Genomic DNA, 20,517 nt, shown 5'->3' with positions numbered 1-20,517 from the left:
CATTGTTAAATAAAGGTTAAAGAAAACAATTAATTGTTGGACAAGACTGTGGGAACTATTTAGATGTAACACCGGAAGCAAACGTGTATTTCCAGATTTTTACCCCCTATCCTTTTTTGTAGGTTTATGGTGCTTTCAAGACAACTTGGGAACTCGGAAAAAAACGAGTCATGACGAATCATAACGTCAGCGAACGTTAAGTCGGAGCTGTAGAAAGAGGCCCGGGTTCCCGAATTGGAATTCCGGGTGGATGACTGTTGAAAACGAATTTTACCAGTCGGGGGGCGTTATTTTTCGTAGTTCTTAGTTGTTTTGAATGCACAGAACTCGGAACTCTGATATTTCCCAGTTGTTTTGAACGTAGCATTGCTAGGCTGGCAGTCTTCAGATGTGACCGTCACAAGACAATTCGATTTGAGCTGAAAGTATTTGCACAACGGATTAAGATGTCGAATAAATAACATGTGGACTCCAAAAGGTCACCACGCCTTCAGGTTTGTGTGTTTGTTATGTTTGGACCTGAAGGTATGCACTGCGTGTGCTATCACAATTGGATACTCTCTGGCTAGCTTATCTAATATTACATCTGTCTAAAAACTTGAAAATCTAGTAACCAGGTTGCAACAGGCACTTTTCCAATAGCTGCCAAATCTGTTGCGTTATTGTCGGTATGTGTCATCTACAGCTGAGGACATTGCTTTTTGTAGCGTGGGTGTTGGGCTACATCGCCTTTCTGCTCGGTACTAGAAAGATGTGGACAGGGAAGTACGTGCGCAGTCCACTCGCTCGTTCACTTTTCATGAACATGATAAGCGAAAGCGAAGAATCCGGACAAGAAACCCAAGAGGTAAGTGTCTAAGTACAGAGTTACCTTTAAACAAATAAAAAACTATTTACTGGCAGAATATCACACTTGTCCCTGACATAATTCTGCGGAAGTGAGCATTGTAAATGAAAAATTGTGCATTCAGCAAGAACCAGCGACTGTATTTCCTTGGTTGCCAGGTGGAATAGAATTCGTATTTCCTAATCAAATATTCAAGAGCTTTTATTTTATGTCCGTATTTGTGAAGAGATTGACACAAATAACCGGATAAACCAGTGTTGTGGTAATGAGTAATTTTCACTCTCTTGCACTCTCCCATTTCTCCTCCTTTCCCCTCCCTGCTCCTCAGTGGTACAAGTGCTCCCCAGACCTGTTGGGGGAGGTGGTTAGGCCTCTGTTTGTGCAGAGCCATCTGGACCAGGACACCCAGGCTTTTCTGAGACGCAGCATCGAAAAGTCTGGCTGGATGTTCACCCAGTTCTACCACTCCTTCATCTCCACTGTCCTCAGCCCCCTGGTGTCACGCACATCCATCAATGGGTAGGGAAACACAGTGTTTTAATGCTGTCATTCTGTCTTTCTCACGCCCTCCTGTTTTGGGTCTCTGCTTGCTCTTTTCTCGCCTCTCAATATGTTTTGTCCAGGTGCCGTACCCCTCACTCATTATTATCCTTTCTCTACTTATCTCCCAGGTTCCTAGGTCGTGGCTCTATGTTTGTGTTCTCTGCAGATCAGCTCCAGCAGCTGCTTCGCGTCGCCCCCGAGTGGCGAGGGGAGAGACTGCTGGACCTAGGGGCCGGGGATGGGGGCGTCACTGAGGTGATGGGAGCCCACTTCAGAGAGGTCTACGCCACTGAGGTTTCTCCTCCCATGAAGTGGCACCTCCAGAGGAAGAAGTACAGGTAAGTGATACACACACATTACACACCATACACAGTCTCTGATGTCCTCTTCTTTCTCTTAGGCTTTTAGGCATTGATGAATGGCAGCATACTGGGTTCCAGTATGACCTGATCAGCTGTCTGAACCTGCTAGACCGCTGTGACGACCCCCTGGATCTCCTCAGGGGCATCCACCGCTCGCTGGTGCCCAGCACGGGAAGACTCATCCTGGCCGCTGTCCTGCCCTTCCAGCCCTGGGTGGAGATAGGTGAGATGGAGCACAAATCAGTGATTCAGGTTGAAGACTTAGGGCCATGTCCTTACTTGAGACTTCCAGCTAAATCATATGTTGATGTCAATTAGATATTTGTGTGAATGTGTATGGAGCTGCTTTCGGGCTGGACAGTAACAGTATTTAAAATAAAATATATGGGGACAGGTAGAATACTTTTATTGTTTTGGCTGCCACAAGGCCTTTTCTAGATTGGTCTCCTGAATCTGTGTTTTTTCTGTCTCTAGGTGGGAAGTGGCAGCGCCCTAGAGAGCACATCAAAGTGAAGGGGAAGAAATGGGAGGAGCAAGTCACCAACCTGTCCAATGAGGTGTTCCGGGAAGTGGGGTTTGAGGTGGAGGCAGTGACTCGGCTGCCGTACCTGTGTGAGGGAGACATGTACAAAGATTACTATGTACTGGATGATGCTGTCTTCGTCCTGAAACCTGTGGAGGAGTGAAGTCAGTTATTGTATCTTGGGGTGCATCTCAATTATCCACATTTGCATCCTCATCTCCTTCCTTCATCTGCATTATCTTAAAACAACCAACCGTCCTTCCAACGGGACTGAACCATAGATAATGGGCTGGTTCCACAGTGCAGGTGACTGCTGACTGACTGATCTACAAATGATTTAGCAACATACATAAAAACTTGTTTATTATTTTTAGATCATTATGTCAGTCACCATTTGCCCACAATGCATCATGGATTTGATGCTCTCAAACAGGGCCAATGATAAAAGTCCTCTAGAGGTCAAAAGGCTGTATTAGCATAGGCAGCGCCATTTAGGGCTTCCACCATTTTAATGTAGTCAACTGGGTGGGACTTCCAACTTATTTGGCTGATTCCTATTGGTGACCCTGTTGGAGTCATGCTCAACTGTTGCTTTTACCCATCCTTTGTTTTCAGATGAATGCAAATCGAGGAGAGGAAGCAACTTTAGACTATTGAGATGCATCATCTGACCTTTCCTAGAGCATCTGTGTATAGTAGATACAGTAGAAAGCTTTCTGACTGGCTGCTGGATTTGTATTGAATTAGTGAAGGTTAAGTAAGATTTTCTTAATTACATTGAGAGTATTTCTCATTTACATTACCACTTTATCTCTTTAAAGTCAGCTTGGGAATCCTGGTTTGAAACTTGGGTAGATCCACTGTTTACCAACTGTCGTCATACCTCTACATTCTAAGAAACAAAAAAAATGATGTTTGCCATTGAATATAATAACTTGATTGGAATATAATAACACAACTCTGTAAATGATAGGGAGGATTGCATCTTCTGTGCCAACATATCACTGGAAATGGTCTGTTCTTGGTTGACGTATAGTGATGTAAATGTATTGTCTTATTCTGGGTTAGTTGGTAATTTCTCCAACAATAACATTGTGATACTGTACATATGAACCGGTTGATCTAATTGATTTAGTCAAGCACAGATGGAGGGAATTCCTTCCCACCAGTCTATTTGTTTTAAGGTTTAATTAGAAGCACACTGTTTCTAACTGTTGTATTATCAACTGGGCAGTAACGTTGTGTTACAATGACATCTGGGTTGATTATTTATAGCAATGTGAGGCCTTGTCAGTGACTATCTCCCATCTAGTTTTATAGGCAGCAGAACAAGTTTACTTTAATGTTCCAGTCACTGTATTTTACGTAAAGTAATATCACCTCAACAATTAAAATATTTTTTTCTGTGACTTATGTCATTCTTGACCTTCATAGTAGTTAACTTTTTTATATTTAAAGTGCAATGGACGTTTGAGATGACGTATGTGCAGTATGTATCAGAAAGGATGTAATTTGCATGAAGGATGTCTTGGATGCCAGTGTAATGTATGATGTGCATTTGAGTGACTTAAGTCTATTTAAGCTTATTTGAATATACTCTACAATGTAGTTGTTTAATCCAATGTCAAATTTTCAGTTCGGTCTGTGGATTAATCAGTTTTATAATAAATAGACTAGTTAAAAATAATGAATAGAAATTCAATTTCTGTGATCACGGACGTGCCCCTCCCACGGGCGTGTCCCATTCCGCGAACGTCAAGTTTTTCCCGACTTGCATTTGGGCGCCGATATCTTTGGCCACGTCGCGCATTACTCGACATTTTCTCTTTCAGACCGATGAAAACATCAATTTAGGTGCCTGACAGAACCTATTGTAAGGTTTTAGACCGGTCAGTAACGGGGGCTAGAAGGTCGAATTTGTTTTGACGGGCATAAGTTCGTGCTAGCGAAGGAAAGCCGCCTTCAATACCCAGCAGAGTCATGAACATTTTCAGACTCACCGGCGATCTTTCCCATTTAGCAGCCATCATTATTCTACTTCTAAAAATATGGAAAACCAGGTCCTGTGCCGGTGAGTACGATTCCCATTTGGAGTATTTTCAGCCTGCACACATCTCCGATTGACATCTTCATTCCAGCTAGCAATGTTTCCTTAGCTCGGTAACGACGTTAGCGCTTGCGGCTTTATAGCAAACCAGATTGTTAACATTGATGCTAGCACGGCCTTGTTAATAATGTTGGGAAAGGCCGAAATACACCTAGCCAAATTAAATCACCTAAATCCCAGTGATCATGACACTTTTGGTTGGTTATCGTTAGTTAGCTTGTACAGCTAATTAACAAGAAACCAACATCAACTAGTTGCGTTGAGTATCCCATTCATTTACTGACCAACTAACTGCTAGTGATGTCAGGCAACAGATTTGCGCATGTCAGTTTGGGGGCACCCATCAGTGCAGCGGGCGAATGCGCCACTATTAACCCGTTTCCCTGTGTGATATGTCATGCATCAGGTAGCCTAGTGAAAATATAAAAATGTCGTTCTGTCCATGTACAAGGCAGTTAACCCACTAATAAGAATGATTTATTAACTGACTGGCTAGTTAAAGAACGGTAAAACAAAAATAAATACAAGTATTCCTGTTGTAGTACAGGAACTGGGAACTCGGAAACAAACGAGCTCAGATTGGGGGAAAATCGTTATGACCAGCCATCCAACTCGGAATTTCAACTCAAACTTACGCCGCTTTCTAGTGTTTAGACTTTCCGACCTGAATCGTCATTGACGACATGATTTGACCTGCTATTCTTCCGAGTTCCCAGTTGATTTGAACGCCGATGTTACCCTGGCCTGACCTGTGACGTGGCAGCGCTTTTACTTAAACGCGGATAAGAGAAATAGCTGTCGAATGCACAGCTAGAGCAGAATATTGACTTTACACAATTCAATTAGTTTAATTACAATGTCCCCTGGGAATACAATGTTTGTTTTATAGTCTGTGTGAACTAGTTTGGGGTTGAAGGTCAGGTTTAGGATGCATTATTTGAGGAGTCACTGACACCTGTCATGTATCAACAACTTCAGTTGGCAGGTGGCCCACAAGAGTTTGGATTTGTGACACCAATTCCAGTCAGGCAAAAATCTGTTTATGCTCAGGTACTGTGCCTGTCATTAGGAACATAACTAAACCACTGAAGTTGAATACATTCTTTAGTATACTCTAGACTAGCGGTGTTATTAATGTATTGGGAGGTTGACTACAAGTGGGTGTGAGGGGACAGGTTGCCACTTCAGTGTTTGCAGGCAGGCCTTCTGAGGGGCAGCTGTGAGTCTATGCCTGTTTAGATTGCCTGTAATAAAACGCCTTGGAAGTCTTAAGTTCTTATCACTGTCATCACTATCTGGCCATGCTAGAGAAGACAGAAGCCTGGTGCAGTGTCTAACTGGGTTAGCCTGTGAAATGGGATAAAATTAGCTTGCCAGGTTTGGATTCCTATCAAGAGGCCACCACAGTCCCTGTTCCTCCCTGGGAAGTTACACTGATCTGACTGGATAGGTGAAAGCAAGGATTCCACTTCTTAGCCTCACACCAACCCTGTCGCGTCACATCCGTGGTCACTCTAAGGAAGGATGCACAACAATTTCAGATGAAGGACAAGAGGAATTTCTTAAGGCTTTTGAGATACACTCTTGGGGGACTGTTGTGAGTTTGGCAGAGAAGAGCAACATTTGACGTCTTATACACCCGTTGGTTGGTTGTCTCTCTGACAGGTATCTCCGGGAAGAGTCAGATCCTGTTCGCCTTGGTGTTCACCACGCGCTACCTGGACCTGCTCACCTCCTTCATCTCCCTCTACAACACCACCATGAAGGTGAGACACCCACACCATAGACCCCCTCATCTCCATGAGGGTGGCACGCTCATCCTCTTACAGCTCTTTGTGCAAGCAACACACCCCATCCGTGCTCTGTAGTAGAGCGATCTATTCACGGGTCAATATTGAAGTACTGATAAGTTGACACACCCTTGAATATCCAAGGTTCATTGGTGTATGTGAGTGGATGTGTCCAAAATGTATACCTCTAACTATGGATACTGCTAGTTAGTACATTTTAAAACACAACAAGCAGATCATTTGCTAACTTTTCTCATCTGTATCTGAGGTTGCTTTTAGTAAGATGTCAACAGTGCCTTCAAGTACCCTTCATTTATTCAATATTTTGTTACAGCCTGAATTCAAAATGCATAAAATGTTCTCTTTTTCTCACTCCTCTACACACAATACCGCATGACAGTGAAAACATGTTTGCAAATGTATTTAAAATGAAATACAGAAATCTCACATAAGTATTGACATCCATTTGCTGTGACACTCCAAATTGAGCTCATGTGCATCCAATTTCCTTTGATCTTCCTGTCACAACTTCATTGGGGTCCACCTGTGGCCAATTCAATTGTTTGGGATGTGATTTTGAAAGAAACACAGGTCCCACAGTTGACAGTGCATGTCAGAGCAGAAACTGTACCATGAAGTTGAAGGAACAGTCCATAGATCTGCAAGATGAAATTGTGATGATGCATACAGTGGCAAGAAAATATGTGAACCATTTGGAATTACCCGGATTTCTGTGTAAATTTGACTAAATCTGTTCATCTTATGTCAGAATAATAGACCGTGTGCTTAAACTAATAACACACAAATTATTGTATTTTTCTTGTCTATGTTGAATACATCATTTAAACATTCACAGTGTTGGTTGGAAAACGTATGTTAACCCCTAGGCTAATGTCTTCTCCAAAAGCTAATTAGTCAGGAGTCCGCTAACCTGGAGCCCAATGAGACGAGATTGGAGGTTTTGGTTAGAGCTGCCGTGCCCCATTAAAGAAAAACACTAAAATTTGAGTTTGCTCGAAGCATTGCCTGATGTGAACCAGGCCTCGAACAAAAGATATCACAGAAGACCTAAGATAAAGAATTGTTGCCTTGCATAAAGCTGGCAAGGGTTACAAAAGTATCTCTAAAAGCCTTGATGTTCATCAGTCCACAGTAAGATAAATTGTCTATAAATGGAGAAAGTTCGGCACTGTTGCTACTCTCCCTAGGAGTCGCCGTCCTGCAAAGATGACTGCAAGAGCACAGTGCAGAATGCGCAATGAGGTTAAGAATAATCCTAGAAGTTCTCAAAAGAGCACCTGGATGTTCCACAAAGCTACTGGCAAAATATCCTGTGGACAGATGAAACTACAGTGGAGTTGTTTGTAAGGAACACACAACACTGGAGAAAAGGCCCAGCACACCAACACCTCATCCCAACTGTAAAGTATGGTGGAGGAAGCATCATGGTTTGAGCTGCTTTGCTGCCTCAGGGCCTGGACAGCTTGCTATCATTGATGGAAAAATGAATTCCCAAGTTTATCAAGACATTTTGCAGGAGAATGTCTACAGGACAACCAAAATCACAGAAGTAAATCAACGACAGAATAGCTTCAACAGAAGAAAATATGCCTTCTGGAGTGGCCCAGTCATAGTCCTGACCTCAAATCGATTGAGATGCTGTGGCATGACCTTAAAAAGAGCAGTTCACACCAGACATTCCAAGAATATTGCTGAACTGATACAGTTTTGTAAAGCGGGATGGTCCCAAATTCCTCCTCACTGTTGTGCAGGTCTGATCCACAACTACAGAAATTGTTTGGTTGAGGTTATTGTTGCCAAAGGAGGGTCAACCAGTTATTAAATCCAAGGGTTCACATACTTTTCCAACCCTGCACTGTGAATGTTTACATGGTGTGTTCAAGAAAGACATGAAACAGTATAGTTTGTGTTATTAGTTTAAGCAGACTGTGTCTATTGTTGTGACTTAGATGAAGATCATAACATTTTATGACCAATTTATGCAGAACTCCAGGTAATTGTAAAGGGTTCACATACTTTTTCTTCCTACTGTATATCTGGGGAAGGGTATAAAACAATTTCTAGAGTGGTGAACATTTCCACAGTGGTCTCCATTGGGAAATGGAAAAAAAACATGAACTACCCAGACTGCCTAGAGCTGGCTGTCCAACCAAACTGAATACCGGGCAAGAAGGACCTTGGTCAGGGAGATGACCAAGAACCCAATGACCACTCTGACAGAACTACATAGTTCCTTGGCTGAGATGGGAGAACCTGACAGAAGGACAAGTCTCTACAGCACTTCACCAATCTGGGCCTTGAGAGAGTGGCCAGATGGAAGCCACTCCTAAGAAAAAGGCACATAACAGTACACCTGGAGTTTGCAAAAAGGCAGGTGAAAGACATGCTGACTAGACCGCGAGCGTCATTGCACACATGTTGAATTGTGTCCAGATGCGATCAGGACACGCTGGTTGAAATATCAAAACGAACTCCGAACCAATTATATTAATTTGGGGAATGGTCGAAAAGCATACTAATATTCATGGCAATTCAGCTAGCTAGCGTGCTGTTGCTAGCTAATTTGTCCTGGGATATAACCATTGAGTTGTAATTTTACCTGAAATGCACAAATGTCCTCTACTCCTACAATTAATTAAAGGTGAACAGAGTTAGTTTCTAGTAATCTCTTCCTTGAACTTTATATGGCGGTTGGCAACCGACCTTACGATGCATCACCAACTGAACTGGAGTGTGGACCTCAGTTAATCGTTCAATCAACCACGTGGGTATATGCTCCTAAAAACCAATGAGGGGGTGGGACTTTCAGCTATTTTAGAGCCTGGCCATGTAGACACAAGTGAGCAGTGTGGATACAATGATTGAATAACATGTATGTGCAATGTTTTTTTGTAACGCAAGTGCTGTGGTCAGCATGAAAGACAAAATATTCTCTGGTCTGAGACAAAAATATAAATGTTCGGCCTGAATGCAAGTGCTATGTCTAGAGAACCAGGCAGAGCTCATCACACTTTTAACACCATCCCTACCGTGAAGCATGGTGGCAGCATGCTATGGGGATGCTTTTCAGCGGCGGAGACTAGGATCCAAGTACAGGGAAATCCCAGATGTGAATCCTATTGAAAATCTCTGGAAGAACCTGAAGATTGCTGTTCACCGCAGCTCCCCATCCAACTTAAAAGAGCTTGAGAAAATCTACATGGAAGAATGGGAGAAAATCCCCAAATCCAGATGTGCAAAGCTGATAGACATACAGTACCAAAGACAACTCAAAGCTGTAATTGCTGCCAAAAGTGCTTCTACAAAGTATTGACTAGGTGTGAATTCTTAAGTAAATTGGATGTTTATGCATTTCATTTTCAATTAAGTTGCTAACATTTCTAAACATTTTAACTTTGTCATTATGGGGTTATTGTGTGTATATGACATTTTCAGGATATAAAACACTGAGGAATAAGTCAATGGGTATGAGTACTTTATGAAAACTGGTTAACTTGGGTCTGCAACCTTTTCTAGTGTGTGTGTGTGTGTGTTTTAAACCTTTTGCAAGCTATAAAGTTTACTTACATTTTTTAAAATAGCTTTCAAATTGGCACGTTCTTCTCTACCCTGCAACTCTTCCCTGGGTCTGTGATGTACAATGTATGTTTTCTGTCAATATACCTGCTAAATAATCTAAGGGGACCCCATAAAATGTTTAGTATTTTCCCAAATTCTGTTTCCTGTTTTTATTTTGGTACGCAATATTACATTTTCATTGTTTCGCTATGTTCTGAGTCCATGAAAATATTTCAATCGCATCAGAAGACCATTACTGAGGTCTGATTTAGATTTCTTGTTGTTGGTGTAATTCCCCTTTAATTGCTCATCTAGCAAGAGGAATGTGTAGGTCTAGCAATTTTCTGCTGTTGGCCTACTGCTGTAGCACGTCATGGCAGTTTGCAAAACAATGGCCACCCAATGATTGTATCAATATAGTGCTGTCAGGTAAGCCTACTTTTTAGTTAACATTTCAATGAGATTTGAGTTTTTTTGTGAAACCATTCGGTCTACCCACAAGATGGTTATCATTAGCATCGCTAACTGTCTAGATAGACACGCGCACACCAAACAGACGGGGCCAATATTGCTGAACATTTATTGGCGGATGTTACATTTGTCTTTTTGAGGCAATAGTGGATAACCAGAGGTGGGATAATGTCAATGTGGCTTTGATTGGATAGTAGCTGGGAGATTTGTTTATGACAGTTTGCAACGGAACACTTTAAATGCATGTACTTTTAGAATTGATTGGCGAGCTACTCAGGTGAGCTGCGAGCTACTCAGGTGAGCTGCGAGCTACTCAGGTGAGCTGCGAGCTACTCAGGTGAGCTGCGAGCTACTCAGGTGAGCTGCGAGCTACTCAGGTGAGCTGCGAGCTACTCAGGTGAGCTGCGAGCTACTCAGGTGAGCTGCGAGCTACTCAGGTGAGCTGCGAGCTAATCTACCTGTTGGAGGCCCTTGGGTTAAAGTAATTTGGATGTAAACACACTCGCCTTCCAAGTTATAGTGAAGGGATCATCTAATCAGTGTGCTGTATGTATCCTCACCCTTGACTAGTGGATTGTATTATGTTTCAGGTAATTTACATTGGCTGTGCGTATGCCACCGTGTACCTGATCTACACTAAGTTCAAGGCCACCTATGACGGTAACCACGACACCTTCAGAGTGGAGTTCCTGGTCGTCCCCGTGGGAGGACTGGCTTTCCTTGTCAACCACGACTTCTCTCCTCTCGAGGCAAGTCCACACACACGCACGTCTCGGTATGATGAGTGCATACTGCATCAGTGTCTTATACAGCAACTGATTTAGAGCCACACACTCCACCACTCTCTCCCCATCCTCTCTCCCTCCAGATCCTGTGGACATTTTCCATCTACTTGGAGTCTGTGGCCATCTTGCCACAGCTCTTCATGATCAGTAAGACTGGCGAGGCAGAGACTATCACCACCCACTACCTGTTCTTCCTGGGCCTGTACCGGGCCCTGTACCTCATCAACTGGATCTGGCGCTTCTATTTGGAGGGGTTCTTCGACATGATCGCTATCGTGGCCGGTGTCGTTCAGACAATCCTCTATTGCGACTTCTTCTATCTGTACGTAACGAAAGGTGAGTCGAGTTGCAGTCTCCCGACTTATTTCCTAAGTTAGTTTGGTGCAAAGTGTGACGCTGTAATGTCCTTTTACTCACTTCTCTTACAGTCGCCGAAACTGTTACACAAAGAGTGCTTAGAGTAATGCCCAATTCACATCATGACTTATTTCATTTTGCCGTATGACATCTTCATGCAATGTGGTTCCGCTACTGGACGGCGAGCATAGAAACCCTATGCTTCTCCATCCAGTAATAGAACCAAATTGCATGAAGATGACACAACGCAAGACAAGATTGAGGAGGGTCTCTAGTCAGAGATCACGTTTATTTTGGATAATTGCAAAACGACTTTCATTCTAGACAGGAGAAACATATTGTTTCAGGTGGTAATAAAACATTTATTTTAGTTTTTCCTAAACTTTTCTCAAATTTTCTACCAAGTTAAACTAGTTTACAGAGCAGCTAGCTAACTGTAGCTAAAAGCTAGGCTATGCATAAGATATTGTAGCTAGCGACCTGCACCTAATAATTAGAAATAAAAACAGACTCAAATGGGAGGCAAGTCACATAGTATAATTGGCTGAGCGGTCAATGTGTATAACAATACTATTAAAATTGTATTCACTTATAGGAATGGTTCATTGTTTATAAGCCACTAGCTATCCCATAACACCATTGCTGAAAATCACATCTTGTTCACCTGTATTTAGCTCGTTTTTATTTGATTTCTCTTGTTTTTGTTCTGTTATTTTTAGTACTACATTGATATTGAGTACTGCATTGTTGGGTTTAGAGCTTGGTAGAAAGTAATCTCACTGTACTCTGTTAGATGTGAAGAAAATGTGCTGAGCATCGGTTGAACAGGAGCGTTGAATGAATCTAAACCTCTCTCCTCTGTTTCAGTACTGAAAGGAAAGAAGCTGAGTCTTCCAGCATAGTGCCAAAGATCATCAATTTGGCAGACTCGTGGATGGCGCGACAAAGGAAATCGTTGTCTCCATCCCCACCCCCTCTACTCCCCCCACCAGTGTAAGATGCGTGAGACAGAGAGCGAGACTTTTACAGTTTGTCCAGTCTCCTGACCACTATCAGTGACACCCATGGGCCTGTTCAGGGGGGTGCAAACGTAAGGGCTCTCAGAAAGAAATGTACTGTGTAGAACAGATTATGTAGAGCTAGATAAGTTGTCAGCTCAATTCATTATATTTCTATCTGCAACGCTTTGAACGCTTCACCTCGCTGAATACACCCTAGAATCAACCTGAAGAGGCCATCCTGCAGCTTTCTGTTTGATGCATCGAGCCTTTTTTCATCACTGTATAAAGGAAGAATTTTTCTACATAAGTGTACTCTGATTTGACACGTTAGCGAAAGAGGTGAAAACAAATTGCCTTTGATTTGGCACTGTAAAACATTGGAGCCAACTTCTTGGGGTGGGATATTAACTAAAACCGTTTATCTCAAATGTACATAGTATTTTTTTCCTGAATCCCAATGGAGCGGAAGTGTAATGGAGGCGTTGTATCCCTTGGCTGGAAAAACTTTTTGTTTTTGTCTTTCTGACCCAGTGTACATTCCTGTATAAAGATGGCAGTTAAAACTGTTCATGTCCTAGTCAATACTTAATATTTCCCCAAACTGGCTTTTTTTTAGTTGAAGTTGGAATTTACCAGTAACTGTCACCTGCTATTTGAATTAACTGTACATTTTCGGTGGATATGAGATCTCACTCAGCGTCCCGAATATGTTTTCACTGATACAGTAACTGCCGCATCTGCATTGCTGTAAATGGCTTTCAATTCACATTTACGTCAACATTCTTACAATGGGCTATCTATATTTATCATGGTCTGTCATTTCAAAATGGCTCTTCTGAAATTAGTTCATTCAATGGCAATATACTGTAGGCTACCAAGGCAGAAATCAGCTCCTGAAGCCATTCATGTTCTATTCAGATATTTTGTGCATCTTTCCTTTCAAAAAAAGATCATGTCCATAGAATTGTCTACATGATGTGCATATTGTTGAGCTCACTTTAGAGATCTAGCTGTTGGTCTTTGTGACAAACATGATTCTACAGGCCTTGTTAAATTGGAACCAGAATGACTACCTTATTTTAAAGACATCTGCCTTGATGTTGTCTACACATGCAGATCATTCCAATTGGTTAGGATTTGATTTTTTCCTGAGCTTTCTTTTGCATGATGTTGCCATCACAAATAAAGATTTTATGGGAAACAATTGACTCTGTCTTCCTGACTTGACTGAATGAGAACTGAGAGGTGTTGAGATGACTGTACTTTATTAATTGCAGAAATTAGTTAATCACTACAGCCATAGTAAAAAATGAAATGCAACATTATGCATGTTCAATTCAGGCAGTGTTATTTGCTACTGGCTACATAATAAGCTACATAAATTGCAGTTAATTTACAGTTGGATAACACAAGCATTTATAGAACATTGACTAATAAGCTGGGTGGCATTTGTCTTGATGAGTCCGCAAACGATCTCTACGATTGAAAGCTTTCCCGCAATCCATACATTGGTAGGGCTTCTCTCCCGTGTGAGTCTTCATGTGTCTGCTCAACTGATGGGAGGTGCCGAAGGACTTGTCACAGGTGAGACATGGATAAGGCTTCTCCCCGGTATGACTTCGTCGGTGTATGGTGAGATAATGGGCTTGAACAAAACCCTTCCCACAGTCCTTGCACTTGAATGGCCGCTCTCCAGTATGGTATCTCATGTGTATCCTCAGTTCAGATGCGGATTTGAAAACCCTTGTACACTCCTTATATGTGCAGGAATAAGGATTCTCCCCTGTGTGAATCAGCACGTGTCTTGCCAATGGGGCAGGGCTGTAGAATCCCTTACCACAGTAGGAACACGGGTAACGCACCCCTTTGTGGTAAACATTCTCGTGCATTTTCATTTGACCTTTGTCCCTGAAAACTTTGTTACATTGGGAACAAGGGATGCGTTTCACCTGAGGAGTGTGAACACGATTCATGTGAGATTTCAGAATCCCCTTTGATTGGAAGGTCTTACCACACTCCCAGCAAAGGCATGGTTTCTCTCCTGTGTGATTTCTCTGGTGTGTCACAAGAGCAGTTTCAAAATGGAACTTCTTTGGACAGTGGGCGCACTTGTATGGGGGCTCCCCGCCAGTGTGGATCCTCTGGTGTCTGATGAGGGCTGCTAAATCAGCATAGCTTCTCTCACAGTAGGTGCAGCGGAACGGACCGCTGAACTGATGGTCATCGGCGTAGTGTCTAGAGAGGTACCTTATCACATTGAAGCTCTTCTCACACATGGTGCATTGAACCGGTTTATGCTCTACCTTGTGTATTGCAAGTGTTTCTTGGTCTGGGAACATCCTTCGGCAATAGGCACAACGGAGCGGGTTGTGGATGCGCTTGTGTGCCGTCAGTGTGGATTTTAGCCCGAATTCCTTACCACATTCATGACACTTATGGACTTTCTTTTCCCCTAATTCAACAGGTTCACCCTTCTTCACCTTGCAGAACAGTCTCATGTGCCTCCTCAACACAAAGTCAAACTTGTACTTCGACCCACAACGAGGGCAAGCATGTGGGCGCTCATCTGAGTGAGATAGAATGTGATATCGCAGGTATCCCAATATAAATTTATGGCAAATAGGACACCTTGCACAGCGTTTGGATGATCCTATAGGTGCGCTGGGTTCCGGGGAAGAAGATTCGGTTGCATTGGTGGAGGACGACTCACTGTCCTTAGGCGTTTCCTCAATAGGAAAGACACATCTTTCAATATGTTTCTGGAAGCTTCTCAAGGTCTTGTAAATCTTCTTACAGGTGGGACATCGATAGGGCCAGTCACCAGTGTGAGTCACCATGTGTTTTCTCAAGACTGCAGGACGCTGAACGACCTTACCACACACCTTGCATGTCCTACGCTCCAGGGACCTTTTGGCCCTTGCGGATGACCCCTCCACTGAATGCATGTAAGTGAAGGCAGAATTCTGTTTGCTCAGAGTGGCAGAGAGCTGTAGGATTTCTGCTTCACATGTCACACTCTGCTGGTGTGTACTGCCCGATGGCCCTGGGTCTGTTTGCCCCATAGCTGGAAGACCACTGCTCTCTCCAAGCTCCCCTTGTTGACGACTCAGAAACAGACAAGCCTCTTCATGAGCCTTCACACTGTAATCGTGCTTGAAAGTCCTCTCACAGTTACTACATTGATGGATGCCTTTCTTCGGATGGGACTCCATGTGGATCTTCAGTTCGGAAGGGTTAGGGAAGACCTGTTCGCACACTCTGCACTTTTTGGGCTCAGTGTGGATAATCTGATGCCGCTTCATGCTCGAGCTTGTGGCTAAAGTCTTCCCACAAACAGGACATGTCTTGCAGACAATGCGTTTTAGTTTTTTTTCGTTTTGGGCTACTTTTTGTCCTGGCGGACGCGGTAAAATTTTCTTCAACATCAGACCCTTGTATTGCATTACTGATATGGACGGCTCACTTTCCTCAGGCGTTTCCTCAATTGGAAAGACACATTTTTCAGTATGTTCCTGGAAGCTTCCCAAGGTCTTGTAAATCTTCTTACAGGTGGGACATTGATAGGGCCAGTCACCAGTGTGAGTCACCATATGTTTCCTCAAGACTGCAGGACGCTGGACGACCTTACCACACACCTTGCATGTCCTACGCTCCAGGGACCTTTTGGCTCTTCCAACCTTTTGACTGGGTTTGGGGGTCTGTGTTACGTTAGCGATAACAACCCCTTGTAGGTCCACTGAGGGCTTTTGTATCATGGAGGACATGATTGCTTTAGACACGCCTATGCTTATCTTTTGTCCAGGTTTGACTGTGGTTCTGCATTTTTGATCATGGGTTTCCTCTTTCTTTTGGTTGTGCTTTTTGAGAAGTTTGAAAGGCTTCTCTATCCCATCTTCCCCTATAACCATCACTGTTTCATACTCCGGATCTCTCTCTGTCACTTGGTCAGCAAACTCTGCAGCATCCTCTGCCTCCTCGTCACTAACAGAGGATCTTTTGTTTTTCTCACATTCCTCTGACCTGCTATCCATCCTTTCTTTCACATCCATACTTTTTCCTTCTTTCTCCACCTCTGTTGCAATCACCACCCGTTCCACGGGAGGAAGACAGAGAGCTGAGAGAATGCAGTCCCCATCGGTGGAAGATGGAGGGTCTGTGAAAGAAGGAAAAAGGGAACCAAAACTCAACCCAGTAATGCTCAATAGATGGATTTGTTTTGACACACCCAATGGCAAATTACATCATATAAAGCATGAAATTGATGGGTACTGTGAGATGCCTACCATGGTTGTCAAGCGGGCCAAGGTCTCTGTGGTACTGAAGTAGGGTTTTCAGCTGCTGAGGGTGAGACACGGACTCAACACATTCCTCCAGAACAGAGGGAACATCGCCGAGCAGCGAGGATGCCTGACAGATGAGGGTACAGAGTTAGAAAGAACATAGGTAGAATTCCCACAAAGCCTAAGTGCCAAGCCTATGGTTCCTCTATATGATTTTAGTTTATTTCTTCTAGTACCTGTTGGAAGTTTGACATGGGAAGTAGCTTCTCAAGTCTCGAAAGAAATTGCCACATGAGATTCTGTATGGCTGCGTCATAACTGGGACCAAATTCTACAGGAAAAACATCCTAAAACAGAGTAATGAAATATGAGCTATGAAAACCTCTGAGGAGACTATTTAATTTGTGGAAATGACACACAGCTATTCCATACCCACTTACCTGGAAGAAATGTTCTCTCTCATCAGGGTCTTTTAGAAGGGTTTGAACCAGCCCCAGGAAGTTGGATTCAGATAATCCTACCTCTGCATCAGTCGCCTGAAACACAGAATATAATCATGTTGCCTTCATTAGGACATCTAGATGATATCTTGTCATTTAGGCTGCATATGTTTTTGCCATAACGTATCATTGTTAGTGATGCACCGTTATGACAATTTTGGCTGAAACTGATATCCAATATTTTCCTTGACAAAAGATTTGATACCGATAACCAATATTTTAATTTTAGCGGCCTTTTAAGCATTCTAGTACAGTTAAATAGTAACACACGCACTGCATGCCAGTGTAAGAGGCGTAACAACAGTCCCTGGTTTGAATCCAGGTTGTATCACATCCGGTCGTGATTGAGAGTCCCATAGTGCGGTGCACAATTGGCCCAGTGTCATCCGGGCAATCATTGTAAATAAGAATTTCTTCTTAACTGACTTGCCTAGTTAAATAAAGGTTACACACACACTGACCAAAACTTTATTTTGTTGGCATAGACGTATGTCCCCATTATCAGTAAAACATAATCAAAACCTATTTCTTTCACTTACTTGCTGTGCTGTTTCGTTGTTCATTTGTTTCATTCTCAACCAGGATTTCTATGGAACGCCGTTTGAGTCTTTGTGTGTCAAGAAAGATACACGTCAAATAAGCTTGTTGACCAACCAGGACCTGAATATGCGTTCATTAATTTTTACACGTTGATTACACTATCCCTCATATTTCATATGTCACAACGATTCATCGATACATATGCAATGAGGCTGGTAAAGTTGTCTCACGCACCTACAGTGCTGGTCACAAAAAACCTATCTAGCTCTAACAATGTTCTTCCCCAAAAACAAAGCAAAAACAACAATCTGTTTCAGTAGCTACAGTTAGCTTGTTAACTATATAGCTAGGTGTCATCTAAAATAATTTATAAGACAGTTCTTATTTGATTAATGGTAGTCGGACCCATCTATTTTATCTTTATTTAACTAACAAGTCAGTTAAGAACAAATTATTATTTTCAATGACAGCCTAGGAACGAGTGGGTTAAGTGCCTGTTCAGGGGCAGAGCGACAGATTTGTCAGCTCAGGGGTTTGAACTTGCAACCTTCCGGTTACAAGTCCAACGCTCTAACCACTAGGCTACCCTGCCGCCCCATCTATGTGAAGCTAGCCACAATATTGATTAGCCACAATAGTGGACATTGCATTTAGCCTTTGAAATAAAACTATGGCATAATTCTACTATTTGTATTCATTTGCATCACTGTCAATGACATACTTTTATTTTGAAGGCAAACCGCAAATTCCACTATTGTGCCTGATTCTTATTGTGGCTAGCTTCACAACACGGTCCGGTTGAGCCTCACTAGCCAGATGAAGCTCGCTGGCTGCTTATAACATTAGCTTTGGGCAACAGGGTTAATCAATCAAATGTATTTAAAAAGCCCTTCTTACATCAGCTCATGAAGTAGCTGGCTAGCTATTTATTTTCATGAACTGAAGTTCAATTTCAATAGGCTAACAACAAGTGGCAACCTCGCTAATACTTACTCACAAGGATTCCTAAAACTGCAGTTTCTACTGGTCATTGTTTACAGGCTGGTTGTATTGATGCTAGCTAGGTACCAAGCTAAAGCTAACTACCCCAGAAGTTAAGGTCGAACAAATGATGCATTATTACCCACACGGTATTTTAAACACATCGTTTGTGGCTGGTGTTTGCTTGTTTGCAGACCGTTTTGTACAGCTTTGACAGTGCTACTCTATCTTTGTTGACACGCAAAGACCCAAAAGTGTTCCATAGTATGCATGTCGTGAAGCGAATATCAGTGAAGCTTATACTGCGTAACTCCGGTAGGGCAACATCTGAAAAATAGCGCACTTGGTAGTGTGTACTGGTGCTCAACCAGTCGGCTTAAGCCAACATGACCAAAGACAGAGAACGGTTGATTGTCAAGGGCAATGAATTCCATTATCTTGGCTTTAATAGATTTCGTCTTTTGAGTTCTCTCTGAAATGTTCTTACTCTTTCAAATGACTGCTCGATCCACATAGCAGACATTGTGTGGGCTAGGTTAGGAATGCTGTGTTAAGCAAAATTTCACGTGCCGTTATTATGTCACGTGCCTAAGTTATATAGGTATGCACGGTAGCTTTGACATCGGCGTTGAACTAGACATCGGGTTGATACCGACGTTGGCATTTTTGGCTAATATCGTCTGATTCCAATATGCTCACCAATATATTGTGCATCCCTAATCAATGTCTTAACAAAAATATGCCTATGACTGACTGATTTAAACAATAGCTGAGTATCTGCCCTAAGGAGCTCACCTGTGTCCCCCAGAGAGGTGTGAGGGTCTGTATCCTGTCCAGGTGTGGCTGAATGGTCTGGAGGTCTGTGATTGGCTTGGAGCGACACAACTCTAGGACCAGCTGAAACCAGAGCAAACATGTCGGGAGACTTATTTGAGACAAAGATGACTAAATATTATCATATGACATTGTTCCCCACATAATGATGAGCACTATTTCTGTCTCTTCTTCTCACCCTTGCTCGAAGACCCAGAATAAGTTGGGCCCTCTGTCTGAGGTTCAGAAGCTCTGGAACCATCTCTGTGACCATGGTAACAAATTCCTCCAGCATCCCATAATCCATCACGTGTCTCTGCTGGATTGTTTGCCAGATGGCTGCAGAGACCAGCCGCAGTGGTGGGACCATGAGGCGCAGAGAGGGGAGAGGAAGAGGGGGACCTGAAACACAGAAGTTGACTTAGTTGTTCACAAATCAATTTATAAGTACCTATTATTGCACATTACATCAAACTCTAGCAGGATGAACAAACTATAAAACACTAACAGATGTGAGAACGATGAGCAACTATCAGTTCATGAATCAAATGTGTTTTATAAAGGCCTTATTACATAAGCAGTTGTCACAAAGTGCTATACAGATACCCAGCCGATAACCCCAAACAGCAAGTAATGCAGTTGCAACTGACTGTGATAAATATATGTTTTTGTTTATGTTCTTCAACATTCGGTTTCAGGAAGTTAGCCACTTTGCTTGCTAGCTCGTCATGTAGCTGATATACTGATTTCTTTATATCCACTGTCTAGCTACCTTTTTAGCTAAAAGTCCTGTTTTACCTTTTCCCACATGGATGCGCCTTTCCATATTGAGTGTTCCTTGCCGTTACATCCGAAAACGGTTGGTGTGAAAATGATGTTAATAATAGCCACGTTTACTCGTAAGTTTGCACAAAAAAATGTTAGGTCGTTACGTTATCTTTTGTAACTCAATCAAAGATGGTGGCTCAATGGTCGTTAATGGTACCTATTTTACATCCGTGTGGAAGCTATATTGACATTACAATGGTTCCGCACAAG

At 42.6% G+C, this 20,517-nt stretch overlaps 3 protein-coding genes across 4 annotated transcripts; 2 read left to right on the top strand and 1 right to left on the bottom strand.

Moving 5' to 3' along the window:
• The first annotated feature begins 208 nt into the window (after positions 1-208).
• On the top strand, positions 209-3,684 carry mettl9 (methyltransferase like 9). 2 transcript variants are annotated; one of them, XM_046354491.1, is made up of 6 exons: positions 209-494; positions 686-847; positions 1,176-1,366; positions 1,519-1,728; positions 1,791-1,975; positions 2,227-3,684. In XM_046354491.1, exons 2-6 carry the CDS (start codon positions 752-754, stop codon positions 2,436-2,438), a joined length of 894 nt encoding a protein of 297 aa, XP_046210447.1. In that variant the 5' UTR covers positions 209-494; positions 686-751; the 3' UTR covers positions 2,439-3,684. The 2 variants fall into 2 exon arrangements, with proteins under 2 accessions (XP_046210447.1, XP_046210446.1); XM_046354490.1 differs by lacking the exon at positions 209-494 and having other exon boundaries at positions 501-847.
• Positions 3,685-4,036: 352 nt separating this feature from the next.
• LOC124038511 (ER lumen protein-retaining receptor 2-like) lies at positions 4,037-13,573 on the top strand. Its single transcript, XM_046354492.1, has 5 exons — positions 4,037-4,346; positions 6,048-6,148; positions 10,813-10,971; positions 11,091-11,343; positions 12,232-13,573. Exons 1-5 carry the CDS (start codon positions 4,256-4,258, stop codon positions 12,264-12,266), a joined length of 639 nt encoding a protein of 212 aa, XP_046210448.1. The 5' UTR covers positions 4,037-4,255; the 3' UTR covers positions 12,267-13,573.
• Positions 13,574-13,613: 40 nt separating this feature from the next.
• Positions 13,614-20,360, bottom strand: LOC124037294 (zinc finger protein 99-like). The gene is made up of 7 exons (XM_046351996.1): positions 20,278-20,360; positions 19,679-19,881; positions 19,462-19,563; positions 17,086-17,181; positions 16,882-16,992; positions 16,649-16,772; positions 13,614-16,518 (listed from the first exon to the last, which is right to left on the bottom strand). Exons 1-7 carry the CDS (start codon positions 20,303-20,305, stop codon positions 13,796-13,798), a joined length of 3,387 nt encoding a protein of 1,128 aa, XP_046207952.1. The 5' UTR covers positions 20,306-20,360; the 3' UTR covers positions 13,614-13,795.
• Between the last annotated feature and the right edge of the window lie 157 nt (positions 20,361-20,517).

The sequence above is a fragment of the Oncorhynchus gorbuscha genome, linkage group LG06 (genome assembly GCF_021184085.1).
Source record: "Oncorhynchus gorbuscha isolate QuinsamMale2020 ecotype Even-year linkage group LG06, OgorEven_v1.0, whole genome shotgun sequence".
In the NCBI taxonomy this organism is placed as follows: Eukaryota; Metazoa; Chordata; class Actinopteri; order Salmoniformes; family Salmonidae; genus Oncorhynchus; species Oncorhynchus gorbuscha.
Note: the sequence above shows the minus strand (reverse complement) of the source record. Positions and strands in the feature narration are given on the sequence as shown.

Bases quoted from the DNA above. Each gene is read 5' to 3' on its own strand.
- mettl9 (XM_046354490.1), top strand. From the start codon at position 671: ATGTGTCATCTACAGCTGAGGACATTGCTTTTTGTAGCGTGGGTGTTG. The intron at 1,367-1,518 runs GTAGGGAAACAC...CTTATCTCCCAG, and splicing joins TCACGCACATCCATCAATGG to GTTCCTAGGTCGTGGCTCTA. The intron at 1,729-1,790 runs GTAAGTGATACA...TCTTTCTCTTAG, and splicing joins CTCCAGAGGAAGAAGTACAG to GCTTTTAGGCATTGATGAAT.
- LOC124037294 (XM_046351996.1), bottom strand. From the start codon at position 20,305: ATGGAAAGGCGCATCCATGTGGGAAAAG. The intron at 16,993-17,085 runs GTAAGTGGGTAT...ACTCTGTTTTAG, and splicing joins AGAGAGAACATTTCTTCCAG to GATGTTTTTCCTGTAGAATT. The intron at 16,773-16,881 runs GTACTAGAAGAA...CTCATCTGTCAG, and splicing joins CCATGTCAAACTTCCAACAG to GCATCCTCGCTGCTCGGCGA.
- LOC124038511 (XM_046354492.1), top strand. From the start codon at position 4,256: ATGAACATTTTCAGACTCACCGGCGATCTTTCCCATTTAGCAGCCATC. The intron at 6,149-10,812 runs GTGAGACACCCA...ATTATGTTTCAG, and splicing joins TCTACAACACCACCATGAAG to GTAATTTACATTGGCTGTGC. The intron at 11,344-12,231 runs GTGAGTCGAGTT...CCTCTGTTTCAG, and splicing joins CTATCTGTACGTAACGAAAG to TACTGAAAGGAAAGAAGCTG.